At 34.0% G+C, this 23,499-nt stretch overlaps 1 protein-coding gene across 1 annotated transcript in view; it reads left to right on the plus strand.

Moving 5' to 3' along the window:
• The window catches only part of LOC145283495 (Fanconi anemia group I protein-like), a 143,147-nt gene that overhangs the window by 7,596 nt on the left and 112,052 nt on the right, over positions 1–23,499 (plus strand). The window contains exons 3-7 of the mRNA XM_080132321.1: positions 4,275–4,350; positions 10,594–10,724; positions 15,985–16,070; positions 18,181–18,309; positions 22,595–22,760. Of these exons, the coding sequence (XP_079988447.1) occupies positions 4,275–4,350; positions 10,594–10,724; positions 15,985–16,070; positions 18,181–18,309; positions 22,595–22,760 (588 nt within the window). The remainder of the gene's footprint in view (positions 1–4,274; positions 4,351–10,593; positions 10,725–15,984; positions 16,071–18,180; positions 18,310–22,594; positions 22,761–23,499) is intronic.

Genomic DNA, 23,499 nt, shown 5'->3' on the forward strand with positions numbered 1-23,499 from the left:
TATATATATATATTAATAATGTCTCATTGCTTTTCAAGGGCAAAAGCCACTCAAGTATAAGGATTACTACTACTACTACATCTTCGGTCCCTAACTGTTGGGGTTGGGCGCCTTCTTGTCATGTCACCGATGATGTTAATGAGCGCTCTCTATGCATTACGATCCCTGACCCAGTGCTCTGATGTTAAGAGCACGGATGTCAGCCTCGGTGTTGTATAGCCATCGTTTCTTTGGCCAGCTGTAGTATTTGCATCTGACATCAAAGAACAACATTGTGTATTGCCAAAGGTTGTCATTCATACTCTTTACATACCGAAACCATCTCAATCCTCCTCAGAATAACTTCCAAAGAAGGGATACCAAGATATTTTCTCAGATCAGCCATGTGCATCTTGTCCATAATTTTTGAAGAGACTATCCACATGACCATGGCATTGTCACTTCTCACAAACCTGTTTGTATTATCAACAGTGACAGCCCAAGTTTCCATGGCATTTAACGAGGTAGAATGATTATCAATTAAGAGATGAAGAACCTCAGAGGATTGAGAATGATTGCTGGACTGAACCAAGTTCGAATACTTAGGTGAGAGAGTAGACAGTTCGTAACAGGTGTCTATGTTGGATATTTGGCAGGTGCCCCAGGAATGATGTCAAAGGAAAGTCTGTCAGATCCTTGTTCCAGGTGTCCTGAAATGACATCAAAGAAGTCAAAATGGAGGATGTAGAATTAAGTCAGCAGGACTGACCGACATTTCAAGACAATGTGTGGTGGAATATTTTGGCGTCATCTGTGCTAATAAAATAGAGGCAGCAGACAACGGGAAGAGTAAAGAGCATCAAGTACATGTAGGACAAGCGACACATTTTCTCCACTGCCAAGCACACATTCCCCCTGCCACACGCACATTAACTGATGTCATATCTCTCATTCTGAAATTGAAAAAGGTTGATTGAATAAACAAAAGGTTTTATTTCACTGCTAAGTGTGTTTATCGAGACAATGACAAAAGTTTATTTTTAGAAATTATATAGACTGAAAAGCATATTGGACTGCAGAGTGTATAACATCTATTTATATTTGGATTGAAGACAGCCGTGTTGTAATCTGCACATAAGTAGTGCTGTCCTCGCATTACACATTCATCGTATCATTCTTATATCATTTCTTGACACTGATACAATATAAAACACAGATGAAAATCACATTTCTTTAGTATACGTATCTAGCAAAAATAAGTATCCTCACCAAAAATTAAGAAAAATGATTGAGTAGAATTTTAATTAACATTAAAAATCAGTTTTGTATTTTTGTTATATATAAATGAGTTTGTGATTATCAAAATTATATGTTGTTTGCGTTCAATTTCAGACGTACCAAACGAAAAGCTATTTTCGTTTTGAATGAAAAACAAATAACACTTTTTACAACTTTTTTAATCCTATTAAGGTCAAAATCATAGGGGAAAAAATGAGTCATTTTATATATATAGGGATGAAACATGCCACTGTGGAATTTCCACACGTTCCGCTAATATATACAAATGAATAAAATAAAACCCTACACAGTAGAAATCCTCAGATGTAAAAATGTCTTCTATGCTAATAGTTTCTTCCGTAGGACTGCTAGACTTGGGAATTCCATTCCGGATTCCTGCTTCCCTGACTGTACTGATATGCAGAAGTTCATGTGTAATATAAACAGACATCTTGCTGCTCATCTCCCTACATAGTACCCCTTCAAATTATGTTCTAGATAGTAGCCTTCTGCATCAAAATGGCACTGCATCTTGTTTGGGGTAAAAATGCAATTTATATATATATATATATATATCTTCATTATGCAATGTTTAGCCTATATAGTCTAGCTAAAACCACTATCAATAATTTCCCTAACTCTTTATCTGTACCTAAACCTAAATGTAGATTCCATGAACAAAGTTTCTTTCTTAGAAGGCCGCCAACCCCCAATATTTCCTCCTGTATCAGAAAACACGTTATGTGATATACAAATATCTGTACGTGATGTTGCCAAGCTAATCAAAAACCTTGATTCCAGTAAAGCAACCGGCCCTGACAGTATTCCAATTATAGTACTGAAAAAACTTCAACCAGAACTAGCGCCTATACTTACAAAACTGTTTAAACGTTGTCTTAAGGAGAATTGCTTACCATCACCCTGGAAAATCTCATCAGTATGCCCTGTATTTAAGAATTCAGGTGATTGCTCATCTCCCTCTCAGTACAAGCCAATAAGTCTCCTGTGCGTCATGAGTAAGTTGCTGGAAACTGTGTTAAATAGAGAAGTAATCAACCATCTCAGCAAAAATAACCTTCTTAGTGACACACAATATGGTTTCCATTCTGCTAGATCTACAGCAGATGTGCTTACAGTTATATCTCATAGGATTAGCGAATCTCTCGACAAAGGCAACCTTTCTAGGGCAATTGCTCTTGACATATCAAAGACCTTTGATAGGGCATAGCATAAAGGTTTACTTCACAAGATCTCCAGCTATGGTAAAGCTGGAGATGTCCTAATTATTGAATCATTTCTCTCTGATAGGTTCATAAGAGTAGTAGTTGATGGGCAAAAATCAGAAGCTCACAGTATTAATGTTGGAGTCCCTCAGGGGTCCATCCTGGGCCCAACTCTTTTCCTGATTTACATTAATGATCTTCCAAATCACATCCTTACATCATTTGTAGACATGCTGATGACATTACCATCCATGGTAGCACATCTAAGACTGTAAACGACCACGTTCTCTCCGATTCTCTCTCCTCTGATCTTCAGCACATGGTACAATGGGAAAAGGAGTGGCTGGTTACTTTTAATGCATCTAAAACCAAGCTTCTATCTTTACATCATCAACGTTCTGATCCCCATCTGACATCAATTGAAATGAATGGCTCTCGTCGGGGAGGCTTCATGTTTTGACAAGCTTCTGGGCTTGACCTTTACTCCTGATCTGAAATGGAACACGTACATTAAATCTGTTCCCAAGGCTGCTGGAAAAATACTGGGATCCTTCTATCGATCCAGTAGATATCTCACTACTCATGCAATTCTCTATCTATATAAGAGCCAGGTGCGTCTAAGGATTGAGTACTGTTGCCACATCTGGGCAGGAGCTGCTAGAAAGGACTTGTCCTGCCTTGATAGAGTTCAAAATAGACTTTGTAGCCTAGTGGAGGATGCTCTTTTCTCTTCCCTGCAACCTCTATCTCACAGAAGAGATGTTGCGAGTTTGTCTTTACTTTATCGTTATTTTCATGGCAAGTGCTTGACTGAGCTTCAATCTATGGTCCCCCCTCGCCAAACTTTCACAAGAAACACTCGTTTCGCTGAAAACACTATCAATAATTCCTCCCACTCTTTATCTGTGCCTAAACCTAAACGTAGATTCCATGAACAAAGCTTCTTTCTTAGGACTGCATGCCTGTGGAATTGTCTTCCGTTTTCCTGCTTTCCAGCTGACTACAATATGGTTGTCTTCAAGTCTAACGTAAACAAGTTCTTGATGAGCCGTTCAACTTAAGTTAACAAATTTACCGAATTTCCATTACTAACGATTACTATATTGTCCAATTGACTACTGTACACTCTTAACCCTTATCCTTGAGTGATCTCTGGGCCTTGATAAGTGGTTATGCCTATGTAAAAAAAAAAAAAAAAAATAGAACTGCATGCCTATGGGACTCTCTTCCGTTTCCCTGCTTTCCAGCTGATTACAATATGATCGTCTTCAAGTCCAATGTAAACAAGTTCTTGATGAGCCGTTCCCTTAAGTAATCCAATTTACTAAATTTCCACTAGTAATGATTACTATAATATTGTCCCATTAACACCGTAATATTCATTAACCCTTATCCTTGAGTGGCCTCTGGGCCTTGATAAGTAGTGACTCCTTTGTAAAAAGATAAAAACAAAAAGAAAACATCATTTCTTGAATATCATTAACACTGTTGATGAAACATATGCAAGAGACAGATAATAGCCTGAGATATAAAAATAGAAATACTTGAGAAAAGGTTAATATCTCAGCATTATTGTGATATTCTGGTATCACGTATGCAACTAGTGATTGTGGAGAAAGCTGGAAGCATGTAAATTTAATATTAAAAAATAAAATCTCCTTGTTACTCTGTATTACATTTTCCTTTTTCCAGTCAAGTATATTTCAACATTGTTATGAGTCTTCTATGAATTATATATTACACACAAAGCTTCAAGCAAACTACATTAGCCACAATCTTTTATGATTCTTTCAGCTGGAAAAAATGTTAGATGACCGGATTATGGAAGAAAAAGATGACCCTGTTGTACTTGTACGAGCTTTATTGTATGGTTAGTATATTAGTTATTTTTTTGCGAACAGGGAGACCTGATGTTACTCGGTGTATTTAATGAGGAAATCTACCTGTTTTCACTGTGCTCCCATAACAACGTATTACATTTCTTTTATTTTTTCAATTTGTTGCTTCTTTCTAAAGAGTGTGGGCATGCAATTAAAAAGTGAAAAAATGTATTATTATGATTATTTGGATTATTTGAACTAATTCAGTGTTATTTCACAGTGTTTCGACCAATGTAACCTCCAACCTTCTTCAGGTGTATCTTGTTGAACTCTGGAATTTTTTATTTAATCACCAGGGATAGTATGCTCTCGTTCTGTCAGCCACGATTGGGTAGAAGTATTAATTCATAATTGTATTCTGAATATCACCTACACTAAGGATTGAATCTTCAGAAGAGTGTCACTTAGAAATGAATACACCTAGTACTTTATCCATTACGCCAAAGGACCCGTGACGTAATTAAAAATACAATTGTGAATTGCTTAAAGCTTCTACACAGTCATATTTAATGAAACAAGAGCATTTTATCCTCATGGATTCAATGAAAGGTTTCATTAGAAATTCTATGCAGTTTCCTGATTTCGACAAGATACACCTGAAGAAGGTCAGAGGTTACATTCGCGAAAACATTGTGAGAATAAAACTCGAGATGAGAACAATAGTTCAAATAATACAAATTTTAAATATTCGTCTTAAAAATTCCAAAATTAATTAAATGAATATTTTTTATTTTTTAAATTTTTTTGTAGATATTAAATTTTTTTTTTCATGAAAAATAAAATTAAAATTTGCTATGACAAACTTCTACAAAAAATTATTAAAAATTCTCCAGTAAACCTTACAGACTTTATTTTTCACTGAAAAATCATTATTTATCGGTTTAACATCAATTTTACATGCTAGTGTGAACAGCTTTAAGAAATTGACTTCCAAAGTAACCTATCTCTGGCCAGGTCTTTATTTATCCATCATTCTCTTGAGTCCATCCTAATCATTTTCTCTCATATTTTCCTTGTCTTTCCCTTAGCATTATTTACGATAGAGTATTTTTGTTGAACATTGGGAAAGGTTGGCATCTAACCTATTCAAACAAGCCTTATCTCTTTTATTTGTGTTCCAATTTTTATGACAGTTATATGGATGTAAAGAGAATAAAATGAGCTGATGTTAATTTGATGTTTCTTTTTAATAGAGTGAATATTTGATTATTTGGAATTTTAATCTATTGTTTCAAGAGCGATAACTCCATTTTATTGAAGTAGTTAACAAAAATCATTTTTTTCTTATAATTACTCAAATAAGAAAGATTACAATATCATTGCATTTTACATTTTTTTGTTATTAATGTTATAAAACTTTGTTACATTAAATGGTACTTGTACAGTTTAATCAAGACATTAAAAAATGAAAATATCGAAAAAAGGTTATATTGAACATATCCGTTCTGAACGGAAGATCTCTGAAAAAAAATTTCACTTAATTTGATCCAGTAGTTTTTTTGTTTTTTTTTTTTACAGCGGAAAAACATGTTTTTATGACAGCACGTTGAAGGCAGACATCTTGGATTTTTTTCTTAATTTTCGTTTGGAGTTTAGAAACGCCATGGGGAGATAACTCATATTAAAGTGCCGACACTCCCTCCCCATCTTTATTACTAGTTTTTCTTTCTAAAAATCGAACCTTTTGCTTGGTATAATAACAAATTGTTTTTTCGCTGTAAAAAAAAACTACTTGATGAAATTCAGTGAAATTTTTTTTTTTTTGGAGAACTTTATTCCATAACGGATACGTATAATTTAAACTTTTTTTCAATATTTTCATTTTTTAATGTCTTCATTAAACTGTACAAGTACCCATTAAATGAAATAGTTGAAAAAAAAATGTTTTTTCGATTCTTAGTATAATAGTTACCTCCCTTAGAACAATAGGTTAAAATTTCAAGTAATTGAATATTTTTGTATTCTTATATACATTTATGAAAAAAAACAATGGTCAAAACTGATAACAAAATTAGAAACAGTGTATATATTTTTTGGATTTCATAAATTATTTTGATTAAAATGCATAGGGTTACATTAAGTTGGATATTACTGAAATTCATAGTCTATTCAAACATTAGTTCTATGAAAACTTGATTTGTATTTTTATAATCATTACAAAAAGGTTTCTTTAAAACAGTTACCTCGGATAAAGGTGAATACCTTGAAAAAATATGTTAAAATATAAACAAGCCGTACCTATTTACAATGCCTCCCCATAGGACAGAGTTAGACACCAGGGTAAACAAGCTGTAGTAGTAGCAGTAACACCAAGCAATAACATTTCAGTATCACAGTTTACTCTCTTTCTACCTTTTTATTTTTCCTTTTTCTCCTTCTTTTCTTCATCTTTCTTTTTTTTTCTTTCTTTAGCTCCTTTGTTTCACTTTCATTTTCTTCTCTTTCCTGTCTTTCTTTTCTCTCTTTTTCTTTTTATTTTCTTTTTTCTTTTAGTTCAATTTCTTCTTTCTGCATTTTTTTCTTTTCCATCATTTTCTTTTTTCGCTTTCCTTTTTTGCCTTTTTTTAATTTTTTAAAAAGAATATTAACAAAATTGAGAAAAAAAATTTTGTCCTAAAAATGTAGAATTTCATTTTTTAAATTAAACTATTAAACAATAAAACGTTGTTCTTTGAAACACTGGACATTTTCTCAATAAAAACCATATTCTTTTTGTTGTTATGAAGAAAATATAATGAATAATTATTGAACAATTTCTACGAAACTTGAGGAAATTTAAAATTCAAATCAAGAATAAAAAACACTCGCTGTAAGGTAAGTTTTATAAGTAACAAATTTTTTTTATATGATTTTTTTTTCATCATTTATTTTGATCCAAATCAATCTAAATATTTAGTTGTTTTTTTTTTTTTCATGATAAACCAATGATAGCAAATGTTTTTTTATATGATATTGGTTGCTGCAATTTCATTGGCTCTGCATTTCAGCAGATTTTGACATTTTACATAACTGCCCAGAAAATTTCAATGATAACAGGGTACTTATTTTGCATAAGTGCCAACTTTAAAGGCATATTTTTTGAAAAAGAATGACCAACAATGAGCATTGTTTTTTTTGTTATTGTTCTTGGTTTTTGAGTCGCAATCAAACATCTCAAAGTTGAGGCTTTGCAGTACAAAATTAAGTAAAGATAGAAACTTTGTTCAAACACTTTAATAGCAAACATTAATTTCTTTTGTCTTAAAATTTGAAAAGAATTGGATAAAAACTTTTTATGCACGGATCAATAGAAATAGTGACAAACATATAACATAAAATTTTTTGTGTCGTGACACACACAAAAAATCTCCTGTAAACAAAATGTTCGTCAACTGACTTTTGAAATATTCATTATTTTCATTTTTGCTATTATTTAGAAAACATTTGTTGTTTTATGAGTTCTTGACTGTTAATTATTCTGAACTTTATCCCATGTTTTCCGTAGATAAATTCAAATTTTAGCAAATTTTTACATAATAGTACTAAATTTTATGATAACTTCATAAATAAATGGAGAAGAAATTGCTGAATCCTTTGAAATAATGAGGTCCATATTTTGGCCGACTTTTATAAAAAGTTTTATTAATGAAAAATGTCCAATGAAAAACACAATTTTCGACACTTATTAAGTGTATTTAATGACTAACAAGGTTGCTCCTCTCCCCTTATAACTTCTGAAACTGATTTGATTAATTTAAACAGTTTTGAGCATCTTTTACATGGCTTTTGTTCATCCAAATTGATAAAATAACAATTAGCTAAAAAGAAAAAAGTCAACTTGTAATACTACTTCGCCTGTGAACTGTCCCTGCTATCTCAATTTTTCTTCATCTTCTAACCTCTTCTCTCATCATTTCTTTCAATGTGGCCATACCAGGGAAGTCTCCTGTTCTGCACTCATGTTCTTACACTGTTCACATTCAATATTAAATCTTTCTCAGACCTAAGTCTGTTTTTAAGATTCAGATTGCAGCTCCATCATATCATTTTAATATCATTTCTCTCCATGCAACGCACATACTCATTCCCCACAAGATATTTATTTACCATAACTTAATGTGTAAAATCAGAATGATATGGATGATGTCATATTTTTCAAAAAGAAATTGTCACTTCATTTGGAGTGGATTTCCACCTGAAAATATTGAAAAAAAAATTATGGGATGCCGTCTTGCTGAAATTATTTTCTTCTATTATATAATGTTATATATATGGGTGGGGGAGAGGTGTATATACTTCTTGTCTTCCATATAATTATCACCTGTCTTTGTGTGTGCACATGTGTGTATACAGTCATGGATGTGTGTGTGTGTGTGTATGTCACAAATAAGGAGATCTTAAGACACATACCTTTTCCTCCGTTCCTTGGTCGGTGCTCTCGTGACGATTTATGCATACTCCCAAAAATACGACTTGATATTATTGTTTGGAGAAAATTTTTATTTTGAATTTTCCCTCGTTTACAGAGCCTCTGTATCGCTGAATTGATCAGATCTCTTTTTCTTTTTCTTTTTCTCATCTTGAATCAAGATTCGCTCATTCTGACTGTCTTCTATATTGGACTAACTGCAATTAACGGACTAGCAATGCATGTGCGTCCCTATTTATTTTAAGGTTTATATGTCAGGGTGGTAAAATCCCATCCAAACTCAACAGTCACTGACCTGCTTCTTGACCCCTGCTAGCATGCTGGTGCAACACATGATCAATGGAAGTCACTGAGTTTGAAGTCTCTCAGTCTTAACCTTTTGACCTCTCTGTACTTAACTTGAACACAAGCAAGTTGGTTTGAGTTAGTATTGTATTGACTGCGTTATTGACACACAACAAAAGTATTTATTTTTGTGTGTGTCTGTTTGTATGTAGAGCTAAAAGTAAAAAAATACAAAACGAACTAGTAGAAATTTGATGTTGTCGGAATCGTCGATCCTTCGGGCATATAATATTGAAAATTCACAAAAAAATATTAATTTTTCTACCTTAATGATCGCAGAATCTGATGCGGGATTTACATTAAATCGTCTCTTTTTAAACGATTTGAGCATCTGTGCATGCGTGAATTGCCTTCATTTCTCGCTTACAGTAAATACCTAAATTTGCAACGTCAAAGTGGCTGATTGGGTTAGAAGATTGACTGAGAACTATTTACTTTCTGCATTTGTTCCCACCTTATGGCTGACATTTAATTTTTTATTTTTTACCATAAATGATCAGCAACATATTTTTGAAAACATAAAAAATTGTTCAATTCAGTTAAAGAAAAACTTTTGCAGTTTACTGACCATACTGAAACATATGACCACAAATTTAAAACTTTTACATTTAAACAGGGTTAAAAGATTTGACTCTCCAAAATTGCAAAAATGAAAAACACAAGCAAATGATTAGAGGTAATTTAAAAAAAAAAAAAAAAATTTGTTTCGGTGTTTCATTTAAAACTCAAATTACGATTAAGTGCAGGAATAGTACTTATGTAAATCACAATTTTTTTATATTGTAACTGCTTAAAACTTTTTGTAAGAAGGGTATTCACAATAAAATGCTTCTATTCATTCAGCAAGGATTAACTGTGCCAGTTTTTGTTCGGAGTCCATTTTCCATACTAATAAATCTGGGTAGAGTAGGTATATTTAAAGGGTGTGTTGCCGAAATAAAACAGTGTCACAGTGTTGTTTTATACAATTTTATACAAGAAAATATATTCTGCGTTATTAGAGGTTTCTCTCTTTACATATACACACACACACATATATATATATATATATATATATATATATAGTATGTGCGTGTGTAGATATAAAATAATTATACATAAAAATAAAAAATTATATAAGACAAAAAAATTAGTACTCATTTTTGGAATCAAATTGGAAAATAGGCACAAATTTTACCTGTACCAATTCTAATACCCTAAAAAATCCATATTCAACTACTTACACAATGCTTCAAGCCAGCTACAACATCTTTCTCATGAAAATAGAGTATTATTAGTGATTTTGTTTTAGAAGAAAATAGAATATTTGAATAAGTGAGAAATTTACAAAAATTAGGAAACCTTTGAAGAGCATTGGAGGAATAGTTTGGACAAACAACTAAGGGGAGAATTTATGATACTTGAATATGGATTTATACAAAAAAATTAAATATAGTCAGAAGTGATTTTGTGATTTTGCATTTCCTGTTGAATTTTTCAGGATATTATTTTAATGAGGATACCAGAGCTGAGAAATTGTTGCACGTCTATCAGCATTGCTTAAAATGCTTCCAAGTACAACAAAATCAATCAAACACAAAACTTAAATTGATTGACTTTCTAATGTGGAAGGTAAGATCTTTTTTAATCACTGTTTTCTAGTTTTTAATGGTAAAGTTTAAAAAACTATGTCAGTTTGATAATTAAATTTAAAAAATTTAGGTCAGTTTGACTCCTGCTTTCTCTTTAGTGGAAGTCATTCTAGTGTATACCAAGGATAAGTCCCTTCTGATTAATGTTTATGTAGTTTCAGTATAATTTTTAAAATTACATAAAAAAAATATTTTTTTTTGCCTAGAAATACTTTTTCTGAATGGCTTTATTTTACTTTAAATATCTTGTAATAAAAATATATATTTTTTAATCTTTACTTAAAATATTTCTCTTTTTTTGGTTTTATATAATAAAAAATTAGATTTTAAAAGTTTACATTAAAAAAAAAATAGTCTTTACTTTGAAATATTTTTTTATTTATTACATGTCATAAAAAAATGTATCCAGTAAAGAATATCCCTGGGAAAAATTCACTTTACAGGGCTCTACATTGCGAGTGAAACAGTCGCATTTGCAAGTGATTTTTCAAATTGGCGACTAGAAATAATGAAACACTTATCTTTTGGCGATTGCATTTCTTTCACTGACAATCTTCCAAAGCTCACTACACAGTGAAAAATATCTTTTCAAATTTTTTTTTAATAAAATAAACAAAGTAAAATTATTTAAACAATAAAAGTTTAATAGAACAATATACTTAAAAAATTTTTTTAACAAAGGCAGTTTAAAAAAGAAAACATCTGAAGAAATTAGAATGTTTATACCTTCAATTATCCACATAAAATTTGTTGGATATGTAGACTTATAGTTATTAAAAAAAAATACAAAAAAAATTTATTATCCACATAATCGTCACAGAATGTAGATGTCATATTCCAAAAATCACGTGGGTTTGGCTAGTAACTTTTCTATTTGGCTAGTAAACGAAAATATTTAGTTGTCAAAGGTCAACTAAAGATAAATTTGTCCATAGAGCCCTGTTTTAATTTGCCGGCACAAGAGAAACTCTTGCAGACAATTATGAAAGTTTTTTGTCTTTAAATTAAACTCGCATTTAAAAAAAAAGAATTCTTAATATTCATTCAATTGAGTATTTGTAATATAAAATAAACATATAAAATATTTCACATCTAAAGTATTTTATTTTAGCAAAAAAATCTGAAGAAAAAGACCAATTGATGACATAAATATTAATCAGGAGGGACTTTTCTTTGGTATATGACTTTTGCTAAACCGAAATCAAAGTGACAAGTTTTTTGAACTCATCATCATAGCATTTTACTCCATCTTGAAGTCCATCGTTAGGCAGTTTCCGAGGCATCGCTCACGTTTGCATCGGAGCATGCCTCACTTAGGGGGCAGTCTGTGAGGATATGTGCAATAATCTGCACTTCAGCATCACAAGGACACCGAGCATCTTATACATAGCCGTATTTGGGCCTGATTGAGTATTTACCTACTCTTTCCAGAGGAGTTCAGAACCTGCTGGAAGGTCTTCTTTTTGATGTTGGAAGAGCTTCATTGTTGTTGTCCTGAACGGACTCATTCCACTAATGCAAGGGGGAAGGAAGATAGTGTTGTTTGTCTGAGATTCGTGACAGTGAGCTCTTGGTTTTTTTTAACAACCTTTTTACTGATGAGTCAGTATTAAATATTCTTTTTTACTGATGAGTATTTTTTAAATACTCCTAATCCACTTGATGATAAGGGTTATAGTTGGATGATGATCGCCGTCTCAAGACAATTAGAAACAATATGTGGAATGGGAAGAAGATTACTTCAGAGAAATCGATTATCCAAGAGTATTTGTTTACATTAGCATTGAAAACAACCCTCCTGTAGTTAGTTGAAAGCAGAGTCGAATTACACATCCATCGTATCGTTCTCGCATCCTTTCTCTCCAATACTACACACATAAGGTTCTTGATTAGCTTGGCGACTTCACGCACAGATATTTGTATGTTGTATAGTGTGTTGTCTGTTATAGGAGGAAATATGGGGAGTTGATGGCCTTTGTCGCATAGAGTAGAATTAGTTGCAAAGTTCTTGGCAAATAGTTTGGCCTTGTCTGATGCTGACAAGATGACCTCAGGTCCATTGATGATGGTTGAGATAGAATGCACTCTTCTGTTCAAGATCCTGTTTACTATTTGCAAAAACTGGTGGGAACCAAGCTGCTGCTCAGCTACTTTGTATTTAACAGACTGAGCATATAGCTCTCTTGCATTTTTTATTCCTCTTTTACAGTGGTTGCTGGCAGTCCTGAAAGCAGCTTTAGTCTCGGTACATCTATTACATTAGTAGCTATGAAACAAGTGATTTCTGTGCGCGATGGCAGCAGCACATCCTGGGGAGAACCATTGCTGGCTGTTAGGTTTTTGTTGGAATTTTTTAGATGGTATGAATCGGTCTATGCCTACAATTAACCATTCAGTCAGATCTGATACTATAGAGGACACATCCTTTTTAAACATGGAATGCAGAGGTAGATCAGATATGAATGTACGGAAGCTATCCCAGTCAGTCATAGAGTATCGATATACAGTATAGTGGAGATGTATGTCTGAAGACTTATTACATTTCATTTTTATCTTAACTGCTACAATGGAGTGGTTGGAGGATCCCAGAGGAGATAGAATGGAACATGAGCATAGCTCAGGGGAAGTTGTGAGAAAAAGGTCTAGAAGGCTTGCATATTGACCGGTAGTATCAGGCACACAGGTGGGTTCGTGGACAATCTGAGTGAGATCATAGGCAATGGCAAAATCATGACAACCTCCCCTCATCATCTGTCTTATTTGAGTGGGTAAGCCATTCCACATTATGGACTTTGAAGTCACCGCAAATGTGAATGTTAGCCGAAGGATGAGCAGACAGGATGTAGTCTATTGCAAACCAGAAGCACATATAAGATAAATTAGGGTCTTCTCTGGAGATATCTCTACCACATGGAAAGCCAGTTAGAGTATCCGTTAATTATGAACTCATGGAAGTGGTCGGCTCTATTCCAGTTTTGCTTAGAAAGAATATGTCCGGTTTCGTCTCCTGTAATTGTATTTCAACCTCTGGAAGGTTAGAACGTAGACCCCTGATGTTGGAGAAGGAGACATGGTAGTAAGGGTCTACGTTGGAAGATAGGGTTCTAGGTTTATTTGTGTTTTTTTTTTTTTTTTTTTTGAGATATGTCATGTTGAAGTTTTGGGATTTGTGGAACAGGTTGACAGACTTGGTTAGAGCAGGACAGAGAAGGAAAGTAAAAGAGGAAAAGACAGGAATTTTTTTTTTTTGTAGCACATGATAAGGTAAAGCCGTAACAATTACCCACTAGTATGCCATCGAGAGGCCCCCACCAGAAACTGCATGGTCCAGAATCCATTCACCAAATGGCAATACAGCAGCCCTGGTACTTTGCACCTGCTGATAGGACAGCCTCCTTTGTGGTAAATCCAAGGTTTGGGTCCCTGACTATCAGGTGGATAACGTCAACCTAGATGAAATGTTTACCTCCAGCACCCTTACTAGTGACATGGCCACAAGGATAGACATAGAAACAGAAAATTTCCGACATCTCAGGCTACTGTTCACGAATTACTACCGACCTGGAAAGCAGCTTTTTCTTCACCCTTTATCAGAAAAATCACTCATTGGAAATGAGGACTGAGGGACAAAAAAGTAGAAGCTAGAGTTACTGGAGCTGCCGTTAACACATTCACAGTGCATTATCTACTCTCCAGTAAAAAAAGGGGGAGGGGGTAAGAGGGACTTATTAATATCTATTTAATATAAGTCCGTTGCTCCATTTCCGGTTTAGGACGATACTTGAAGCCTCCTCTCCCATATTAATGCGTGGATATTTTTGGCTTTATTTACCTCAAGCCAGAATGTTTTAGCATTTCAACTCCACCCCATAATTGAAATAATATAATGGAACTTTTATCAATTTGGGAAGTCGGGTTATTTTGTATTAATTTAAATTTGAAGAACTCGTTTAAAAAGACTGGTTAAGAGTAATACCGTTTGGGTTACGTATTAAGTTTAGACTAGTTAAAAAATAAGGCATACTGCAGCGAAAAAAAAAATAAAGTTGCGTTTTTCTGAGTACAGATAATAGTGCAGTTTTACTTTGAAAATTCTTGTTCCTTAAACTGCTCCGATCCGCTAATGCAAGATTTATTGTTTTTGTTTATGATGAGCATGATAGTTACAACTATTGCAGTGATAGTATAATCAAAGTGCTTATACATGGATTGGGGGTTTGACATGGCAAATAAGAAATTGAAATTCAGGGAATCTTGCTTTATATTGGTGTTAAAATTTGAGAAAAATCTGCATAACTAAGGATGTTCTTATAAGTCTGGCCCTTAATTCACAGTAATACTTTGTCTTAATGGCAATATGTCTTGTTTGAGATAATCAAAGGATTTAAAAAAAAATCAGTTTGTGCCCAGAATTCCCCCTATACAAAAAAAAACAAACAAAAAAATAAAAACTGTATGATGTACGTACCCATGATGAAACTCAGTGAACCTTGGGATTACTTCCGGTAGCCTTCTAACTCTTGTTTCCCTTATTTTGTCCTTTAGTCCTCACATTCCGTGACCAATGTTTCTGACAGGGGGAAGAATTGCTGTTCTCTGGGTCATAATCTATCCATCAAATACTTATTGGTGGTTAGATTTTATGCCTTGTTTAGAGCGATTTCTATACCCCCCCCCCCCGAAAATATCATATTCCAAAAAATTACGTAAATTGATCAAATAATTTTATTTTTAAATAAGAAAATCAAATTTCATGAGTAACAGAAGGGTGGCTGTCTTGTCTACCATTTTGAAAATAATCTTTTAAAAAAATTAAAGTAAACAAAGGGAGATAACTCAATTTAAATTTGTGGGATTTATATTGTAATGCCTATTAATTTCCATTAATCACTTAAAAATGATTTTCTTTATAAAAATAAAACTACCTGATCACTTTACGTGATATTTGGAATATGATATTTTAGTTTAGTCACATACATCATACATATTTTCTTTATCTTGTTTTTTAATTTAGGGAGAATTCTGGATTAGAAGCAAATAAATCTAATATATAAAATTATGTCAGACAATTTTTAAAAGTTTAACATTGATAACTTTGAATCTAACAGATCAATATTTGATTCTGACTAGCAATTTCTTCATTTTTATCCTTGCACTATGTTGGTTGCACTAAATAATATAATTTGTTTTGGTTTCTTTCATATAATACTTGTGATTAATTCGAAAAATTATCTTTGCAGGTAGAAAAGTTGCCAAATCAGTGTTTAGTTTCATTGGTTAAATATTTTGTGGACACAATAAAAACTGGACAAATACAGAATGACAAGTGAGTTTTTATGTTTTTTGAGTTTATATATTTTTCTTTTGAGGAAGGGTACAAAAAATCTACTTTCTGGAATTTTTCAGGTATCGTATTCAGTGTTTCGGATGTTGTACACGCCAACCTTTTTGAGAATCAGTTTTGAATGTTGTGGTTACAAACATGCTATCACTGTTTGCGTGTTGTTTAAGAAGGTTCAGGAAGTTGCTGCCAATCCTTATATTTAAATATGTTTCTTTGAGGACTTTGAGCAATGTCTTTTTGCCCTATGTTTACTCTGAGCCTCAAATGCTTCTGATTTGCAACAGCTTTGGTGGTAGATGTCTCGCAGCAAACTTAAGGAAAGAATTCCTTCAGCCGTGTTTTATCAGAAGTTTGGTATCAATGGGATTTAAAAAAAAATTTTTTCATTCAATTTTCACCCCAAATAAGGCACAGTGCCACTTTGAATCAGGGGGCTACTATCAGGGATTTAATTTGCAGGGACATTATGAAGGGAGATGAGTAGAAAGATGTTTGTTCGCATTACACTTGAACTTCTGCATATCAGTACAGTTGGGAAAGCAGAATCCCGGAAGGGAGTTCCAAAGACTTGCAGTTCTGGAGAAGAAACTATTGGAGTAAAAGGCTTTCTTGCACCTAGGGATCTCTACTGTAAAGGGATGAGACTTACTAGCTTGTCGGGTTTGTCAGGGGTAGTTACATCGAGGAGGTACAAGTGTTTGCAGTTCGTCAGAGCATTCACCATTAAAGTATTTGTAGAACAGGCAGAGGGATGCAACATCTCATCGATGGTACAGAGGCTGAAGCCTAGATGACAGTTCAGGACCTATCAGGTTGGCGACTCTCTTTTGAACCCTGTCCAGGAGCGAGAGACAAGCAGCAGATGCACCAGCCCAGATGTGACAACAGTACTCCATACATGGGCGAATGGTTGCCTTATAGAGGTATAGGATACTTGATTAGGTGATTAGGTTATGTAAAGCGGATAACCTCTTGTATAAGCTCAATAGTATGCATGGACACCCCAGGCATGTGTTATGTGGAACACTATGAAAAACCTTGTTCGAGTATGTACAAAATTATTTGACTGCTTGCAACATTAGTGGTATCAACCTTATTGATTGGACATAAAAGTAACGCGACACTGTTCTGTTCAGAGAATTAATTTTACTTATCCTGGGATGGGTATTCTTCTAATAGAACATTATCCTGGAGTTATGCCATCGATATTCTAAACATTTGTACAAATGAAAACATTGTAATAAAGAAATGTAACTTCTTAAAGAATTTTTAGGAATTTGGTAATGAGAGATGCATTTTTGGGATAAGCCAAGTTTTGAAGAAATATTTTCAGTGAGAAAGCTTTTTAGGTTTATCCTTATTTTATGAGAAAACAAGAGACATGTCATACAGTAAACAAAACAGAATAATGAGTTCAGAAAGCTTAGATTCACGAAAGAGATATTTTATATATGTTTAAAATGGAGGTTTACAGCAATAGGAAAAATATTGAATGTTTGTTAATATTTTAGTCTTTATAAAACAAGATTCATTAGTTGAAATATGAAGAAAGGAAAGTCGAAAGATTAAGAGCTGTGCATTACACGGATCAGAAAATCGTAATCAAAACTTCTCTGCTCAATTAACTAAATTACATTTCATTAAAAATGAACAATAAGAGACAATGTTCTTTGTTTATCATATTATAAAAAAATTCAATGGGAAAGGTTGGGAATATTTCAGTGATTAAGTTGTTTTAAATGAGCAGACAACAATGAAGGGATTCAAGTAGTTTATGTGTGCATGTGTGTTTCATTTTGTAAGTGTGAGTATGCGTGAGTTGACATCCCGACAGGCTCGAAGCCAATGAAGGGGTGCTGAGAATGCCAGTCATGGATTTTGGTTCAACTGGCTTATTAAAGAAAATTCTGGCTTTGTAAAGGATTAAAGTGGGTCCCAGAAAGACCATTTCGAATAAATTCCGAAAGTTCTTTGATTGGTCCTAAATATAATTGTTTGTTTTTACCTTGATACGAGTCTACGCATTTTAATTTGTAAACATCAGCTACTATAGATTTACTTAATTGAGTTGATTCATTGTCTTTCTTTTTAGAATTCTCGAACTATTTCCAAAGTTGCTGTCGGTCATTTCAACCCAAGAGAAAGTCCAGGTTGATGAAATTAGTTGGGTGACAGGCACCGATTACAAAAGTCAGATACTCAACAGCATTTGTTCTTGCAGGTAAAGTTATTTGATATTTATAACTAAAACTATGTCACATTTCTCAAGGATAATAGATAATTATTTATTATTTTTTTTTTTAATATGTACAGGATGGAACGATAAGTGTCGCCCTAAAGAAAACAACACTACAGCTTTATTTTGCAACTTTTATTGAAAAAAATCAATTTAAGTAACTTGATTATGTAGTAGAGCTGACATCTATTCGATGTAGCCACCTTCAGCTTCAATCACTGCTTTGATACAGGTCCGGAACTAGGAGCATGTCTTTTAAACAAGCTCGGTGAATACTTGGCAGATGGCGATCAGACTGGCTTTGGTGTTGTATGAGATGATATTCTTGGCATATGACCAAACGAAGTGGTCCAGCAGGTTCTGGCCAGGAAAGGAGAGAGGGGCAGTAAGAGAAGGGTACAAAGTCTTAGCATCACTTCTGTAGCTAAGCCTGGGTCCCTTTGGACTTATGAGCTGATGCTGAGTCCTGCTGTCACATCCAAGGTCTGCCAGTGGCCACCTGATTGTACCAGGGGATCACCACCATCTTCATCACATTAAGGTACACTTTGTTGTTGACTTTCAAGCCGACTTTGAAGATTCGTGGCATGGTGTGGCTCTCACTTGAAACCACACCAAAGACAGGGGACATCCCTGTTATTTGTGGCAATCCCGCAATGCATTTTGAGGGTGCTGACAATAGTCCTGTTGTCATAACTTGGATCGGTAGAGAGTGGCGTTTCTCCGATCTCGTTTGTTGAACATCGTGTCATTTTCAGACATGATAGTAGGTTCTGTCAGTCTTGGGATTTGTACACAACTAGCCAAATAGTAGATGGTCTGCAAAAAAAAAGAAAATTGATTTTCCTAAAATGGAAATTGAATCATGTCATCTTTTCTAGAGCGATAATTTTATCATTGCACCCTGTAAGGATTATTGATATTGTTATCTTGATGATATGATTGAAGCACAGTAGAGTAGGCACTAATGTGATTGAAAGAGTTAGGGATAGATGCAGTAAGTCATTCCTGTCATTACTAACCAGCAGAGCACTTTCGGCCATCATTATATTTGAATTAATGCCTCCCAACCAGCAGTAAGATCATAAAAAAAAAAATCCTCCAACCATTTTGTTGCTGCTGCTGCTCATCATCGTCTGCAGCAGCAGCAGCAGCGCTAAAAAAACTCCAGAACAACTAGTCCACCAAAAAAGCAGAACTTCTCTGGTGGCTGAAGACGTATCTTTGAGATAATTAGGAACAAGTCTGGAGATGTACAAGCTGATAAGAAGTGGGCACTCAGCTGGCTGGAGGAAGGCTGGGACACCTTTGACCTGGTCCTCTCTACTGACAGGTCAGCAAAGCAGTACCATGACAGGTGGTGGTGGAATCATTACTACCGGCAACCGAAGAGACCCCAATTCCACCACTGTTTTGCTAGTCCAACAAGCAAATGGTGTTCCTTCTTCCAAGCAGAAATGAAGCCAATGTGAAAGGCATAACAGATCGCCCAAGATGAAGGGCATATTCACAAAGTTCGGATAGTCAGTGATAATCTCTCTTCCTGTCCTTTCCTCTAAAAAACAACTATGAATGATGCATCTTCAACTTTTTAATCATGGTTTTTTTGTTTGGTTGTTTTGTAGAGGAAAATTGATTTGGGGTTTTAGCATTGCAGAATATTATTGCGTTTTGTAAACTGAAAGGAAAAAAAAACAATAAAAAAACAATTCATCAATGTTTGATGCAATCCAGTTATCCTGTTCAACTACATCATTGACTAGATTTAAAAACAAACTTTGGTGGCTTCACTGGTGTTAGAGTTTGTCACGACCGCTTCATCACTGATCTCGATTTTGCTGATGACATTGTAATCCTTGGCGAGTCTGTTGTGATGTCTGTGATTTGATAGGATAATCAATTCATAATCGGGATCAATTTTTAAGACCGAGGTTGCAGGTGCAGGAATCTCTAGAAGTCAAAAGTAGTAGAAAATCTACGGGACCATTAAAGGTAAATTTAATGAGATCTCCGATTTACAGAAGGCTTCCACTAAACTATATCATGACACACATAAAATTAAAAACATGAATAACTCCGGAAAGTAACCACACTTGATAAAGAATTGGAGATGGCTGTATTGATTTGAAATAATAACATTTATTTACGTGTTAGAGTAATATTAATTCAAATCGTTCTAACGTTAGTTTTTTCTTGCAATGAGTGTTCATTATGCAAACTTAGCTAAATAAGAATCTTATGAAAATGGCATAAAGTTTGAGATGACTGATTTTTATGAACCAAGTGACACACGTGGTTTGAATGTGGTTGTTTTCTGAGAAGGAAAACAGTCATTCAACCATGTAAGTGAATTGCGCGTGTGTGTGTGTTCATCGCATAAGAAAACAGTAGTTCCAAATAACATTTGTTTAAAAAGAATTAATTCTCGTTTGATATGGTAACTTTCCATGATGAGAATTGAAGTACATATTTCGTGGCATTCTTGGCGAAGTTGTTTTACGTCTGAATAGACGGAGTCTGGCGTATGTATTGAATACAGGCAGCGGAGATGGTTACTTGTAGAGCTGCATCCTGGGATGTTTGAATTAAGGTGCATGACTTGCAAAATCATGTTGGGTGATTTAATGTCTCACAAAGACAGAGTCTCTTTGACACGTGTCAGGCTGGAAAAATCTGAAAAGAAACTTATTTGATTTTCGCAGGCGAATCCTTACATAGAGACGTTCTCGAACATTCCGGTCTGATTTATGTATCGCTACATGTCGAAACGCAACATGGTTTCTTTATTACATGTGCATGGATGGGCAAATTGCAACATTGTGTGCTTGCACGTTCTGGAAAACATGAGCGTTAAAATGGTGATGGCTGTGAAAATGTCTCTGCCAAAGATTTGTTCTGGCTGTATGTAGCGATTGCTACAAGTCATATGTAAAGGTCCAGCATGCATTCGACAAGGTCAGTCGCATAGCCAAAATGGTAGTGGTGAAAATAAATGCTTCAAGAATAAAGATTCTCTCTGCAAATTACCCCCTTACCTGACTGAGTGGCTATAACCCTTGATGGTGAAACTGTGGAATAGGTTGAAAGCTTCAAGTACACGAGCGCCAATTTTACAGCCATTGGTCAAATGAAAGACAAAATCAACACTCCTATCGATTCGTCCATCTTCAAAAACGATTTTGATCTTTTGATCTTGTCAGGAGATAAGACGATTCATGAAGTTACGAATCTACAGAACCATGATCAGAACAATTCTCTATGGAGATGAGACATGTCTATTGCGCAAAAAAGATCTTCATCAACTTGAGGTATTCGATCACGACTCCCTCTGCTGTATTCTGTGAGTTCACCTCTCTGACCAGACCCTAAACTCGACCATCTGTGCGAGATGTAACATTCTTGACCTGGAACAGACTCTACTCAAAAGGAAACTCTAATGATTTGGCCATGTGTCGGCATGGTGAGGAGTTAATCCATACACTGATGGCATCTAATGCACCCACTGATTGGAGGAAGCGCTAAGGTGATCAACTCCTATCCGGTTCTCACATTTTGGTGTTCAATGCTGGAATTGCAAATGACTTGCAAGCATGTTTTAAAGGTCGAGATTTTTATATGTTCAAGTGTGTGCAGATAAAAATCGCGACCTTTAAAACATGCTGCATGAAAAAAAATTGAAAATGCAAAAAATATTGTTTGTAATTTTCTTGAAGACTTATCTGGGTTAAAAATTAAAATTTAAATAAATATGTTTATTTTAAATTGAAACCCATGTTTTATTTCAGAAGAGTTTCTGAAGAGTAGCTAATCTGTATGTCCTGAAGATGAAAAAGTTTTAGTTGGGAAGCTGATCTGTACAAGTCTTGAACTTTAAAATTTTGTAGACAAAAAGCAAAGATTTTTCTTGTGTGGACACGAAAAATTATCTTTTTTTTTTTTTTTACATAGATGTCACCGCTTATCAAGACCGAGAGGCCACTTAAGAATTCTAAAAGATCCAATATTTTTATGAAATAATTCTGGTTTCTGAGTGGGTGCTAGCAGAATGTGCTTCCATTTAATCCGTCAGTCCTATCACCAGTGTTTATAAGTAGAACCTTCCAATTTTTTATATAATTATCAAAAAAAATTGCATTTTGATTAGTCACTGAATATAATTGTTAAAGTTTTCTTTTTTATTTCATCTTTTTCATACTTAGATTGTTATAAAAATTATCCATAGAATCAACTTTATTTTAATTTTCTTTTACATATTTTTTATCTTGGACAGGTGGGAAACTGATATTATTATCCGACTTGTCGACATGTTTCGTGATATTCCCATGTCAAGTGAAGAACTAGAATTTGTTATAGATAAAACCATCCGTCTTCTTCCAGCACTCGACCTATGTGACCTTCCTGCTTTGACACTGAATCTTTTACTATTATCAGTCAAGGTGATTTCATAAATATTTATCCATGGTTTTATCATATAAGAAATGTTTTGCAAACAAAGTGTGTTTTCCGGCTTAATTAAAAGACTAACAATAATACAGAAACGGACTTTTATTTGTTTGTTATGTGACAAGTATGTACATCATAAAGATTTTTCTTTATTTTTTTTAATAACTGTAATTTTAAATATCCATAAAAGATTGTCATTGAAAGAAATACAATCGCTAAAAGATAAGCATTTTATTATTTATTGTCACCATTTGGAAAAAAATCACTTGCAGATGCAATCGTTTCACTTGTAACATAAAGCTCTGCAACATATTTGACAGAAATAAATATCTCCAAAAATTAGAAAAAATTATTGAGTAGAATTTTAATTAAAAATATAAATCAGTTTTGTCGTATTTTTCTAATCCGCCATCATTTAAAGCAGAAATCTTGTAAATCAGGGGGAGATAAGTCAGTCCATCATTTAACCAAGCAATAATGTATAATATATCGGCAAAATATGATTTTTATTCTTAATTAAATTTCTACTTGATAATTTTTGGTGAGGATACCCATTTTTGCATCATATGTAAGTATATGAAATGGTTTTTACTGAGAATAAAGTTTTCGCTTGTGCTCAATATAAGCACTGCTCTTGTATATTACTTGTATTGATCGGACTACCAACATGCCTGAAGACAGCCGAAGGACAATCTAGGCGAAACGTTGCACAAATAACACTCAAGATGAGAA

This window comes from Euprymna scolopes, chromosome 8, assembly GCF_053919585.1.
Source record: "Euprymna scolopes isolate OS-2025 chromosome 8, ASM5391958v1, whole genome shotgun sequence".
Lineage (NCBI taxonomy): Eukaryota > Metazoa > Mollusca > Cephalopoda > Sepiida > Sepiolidae > Euprymna > Euprymna scolopes.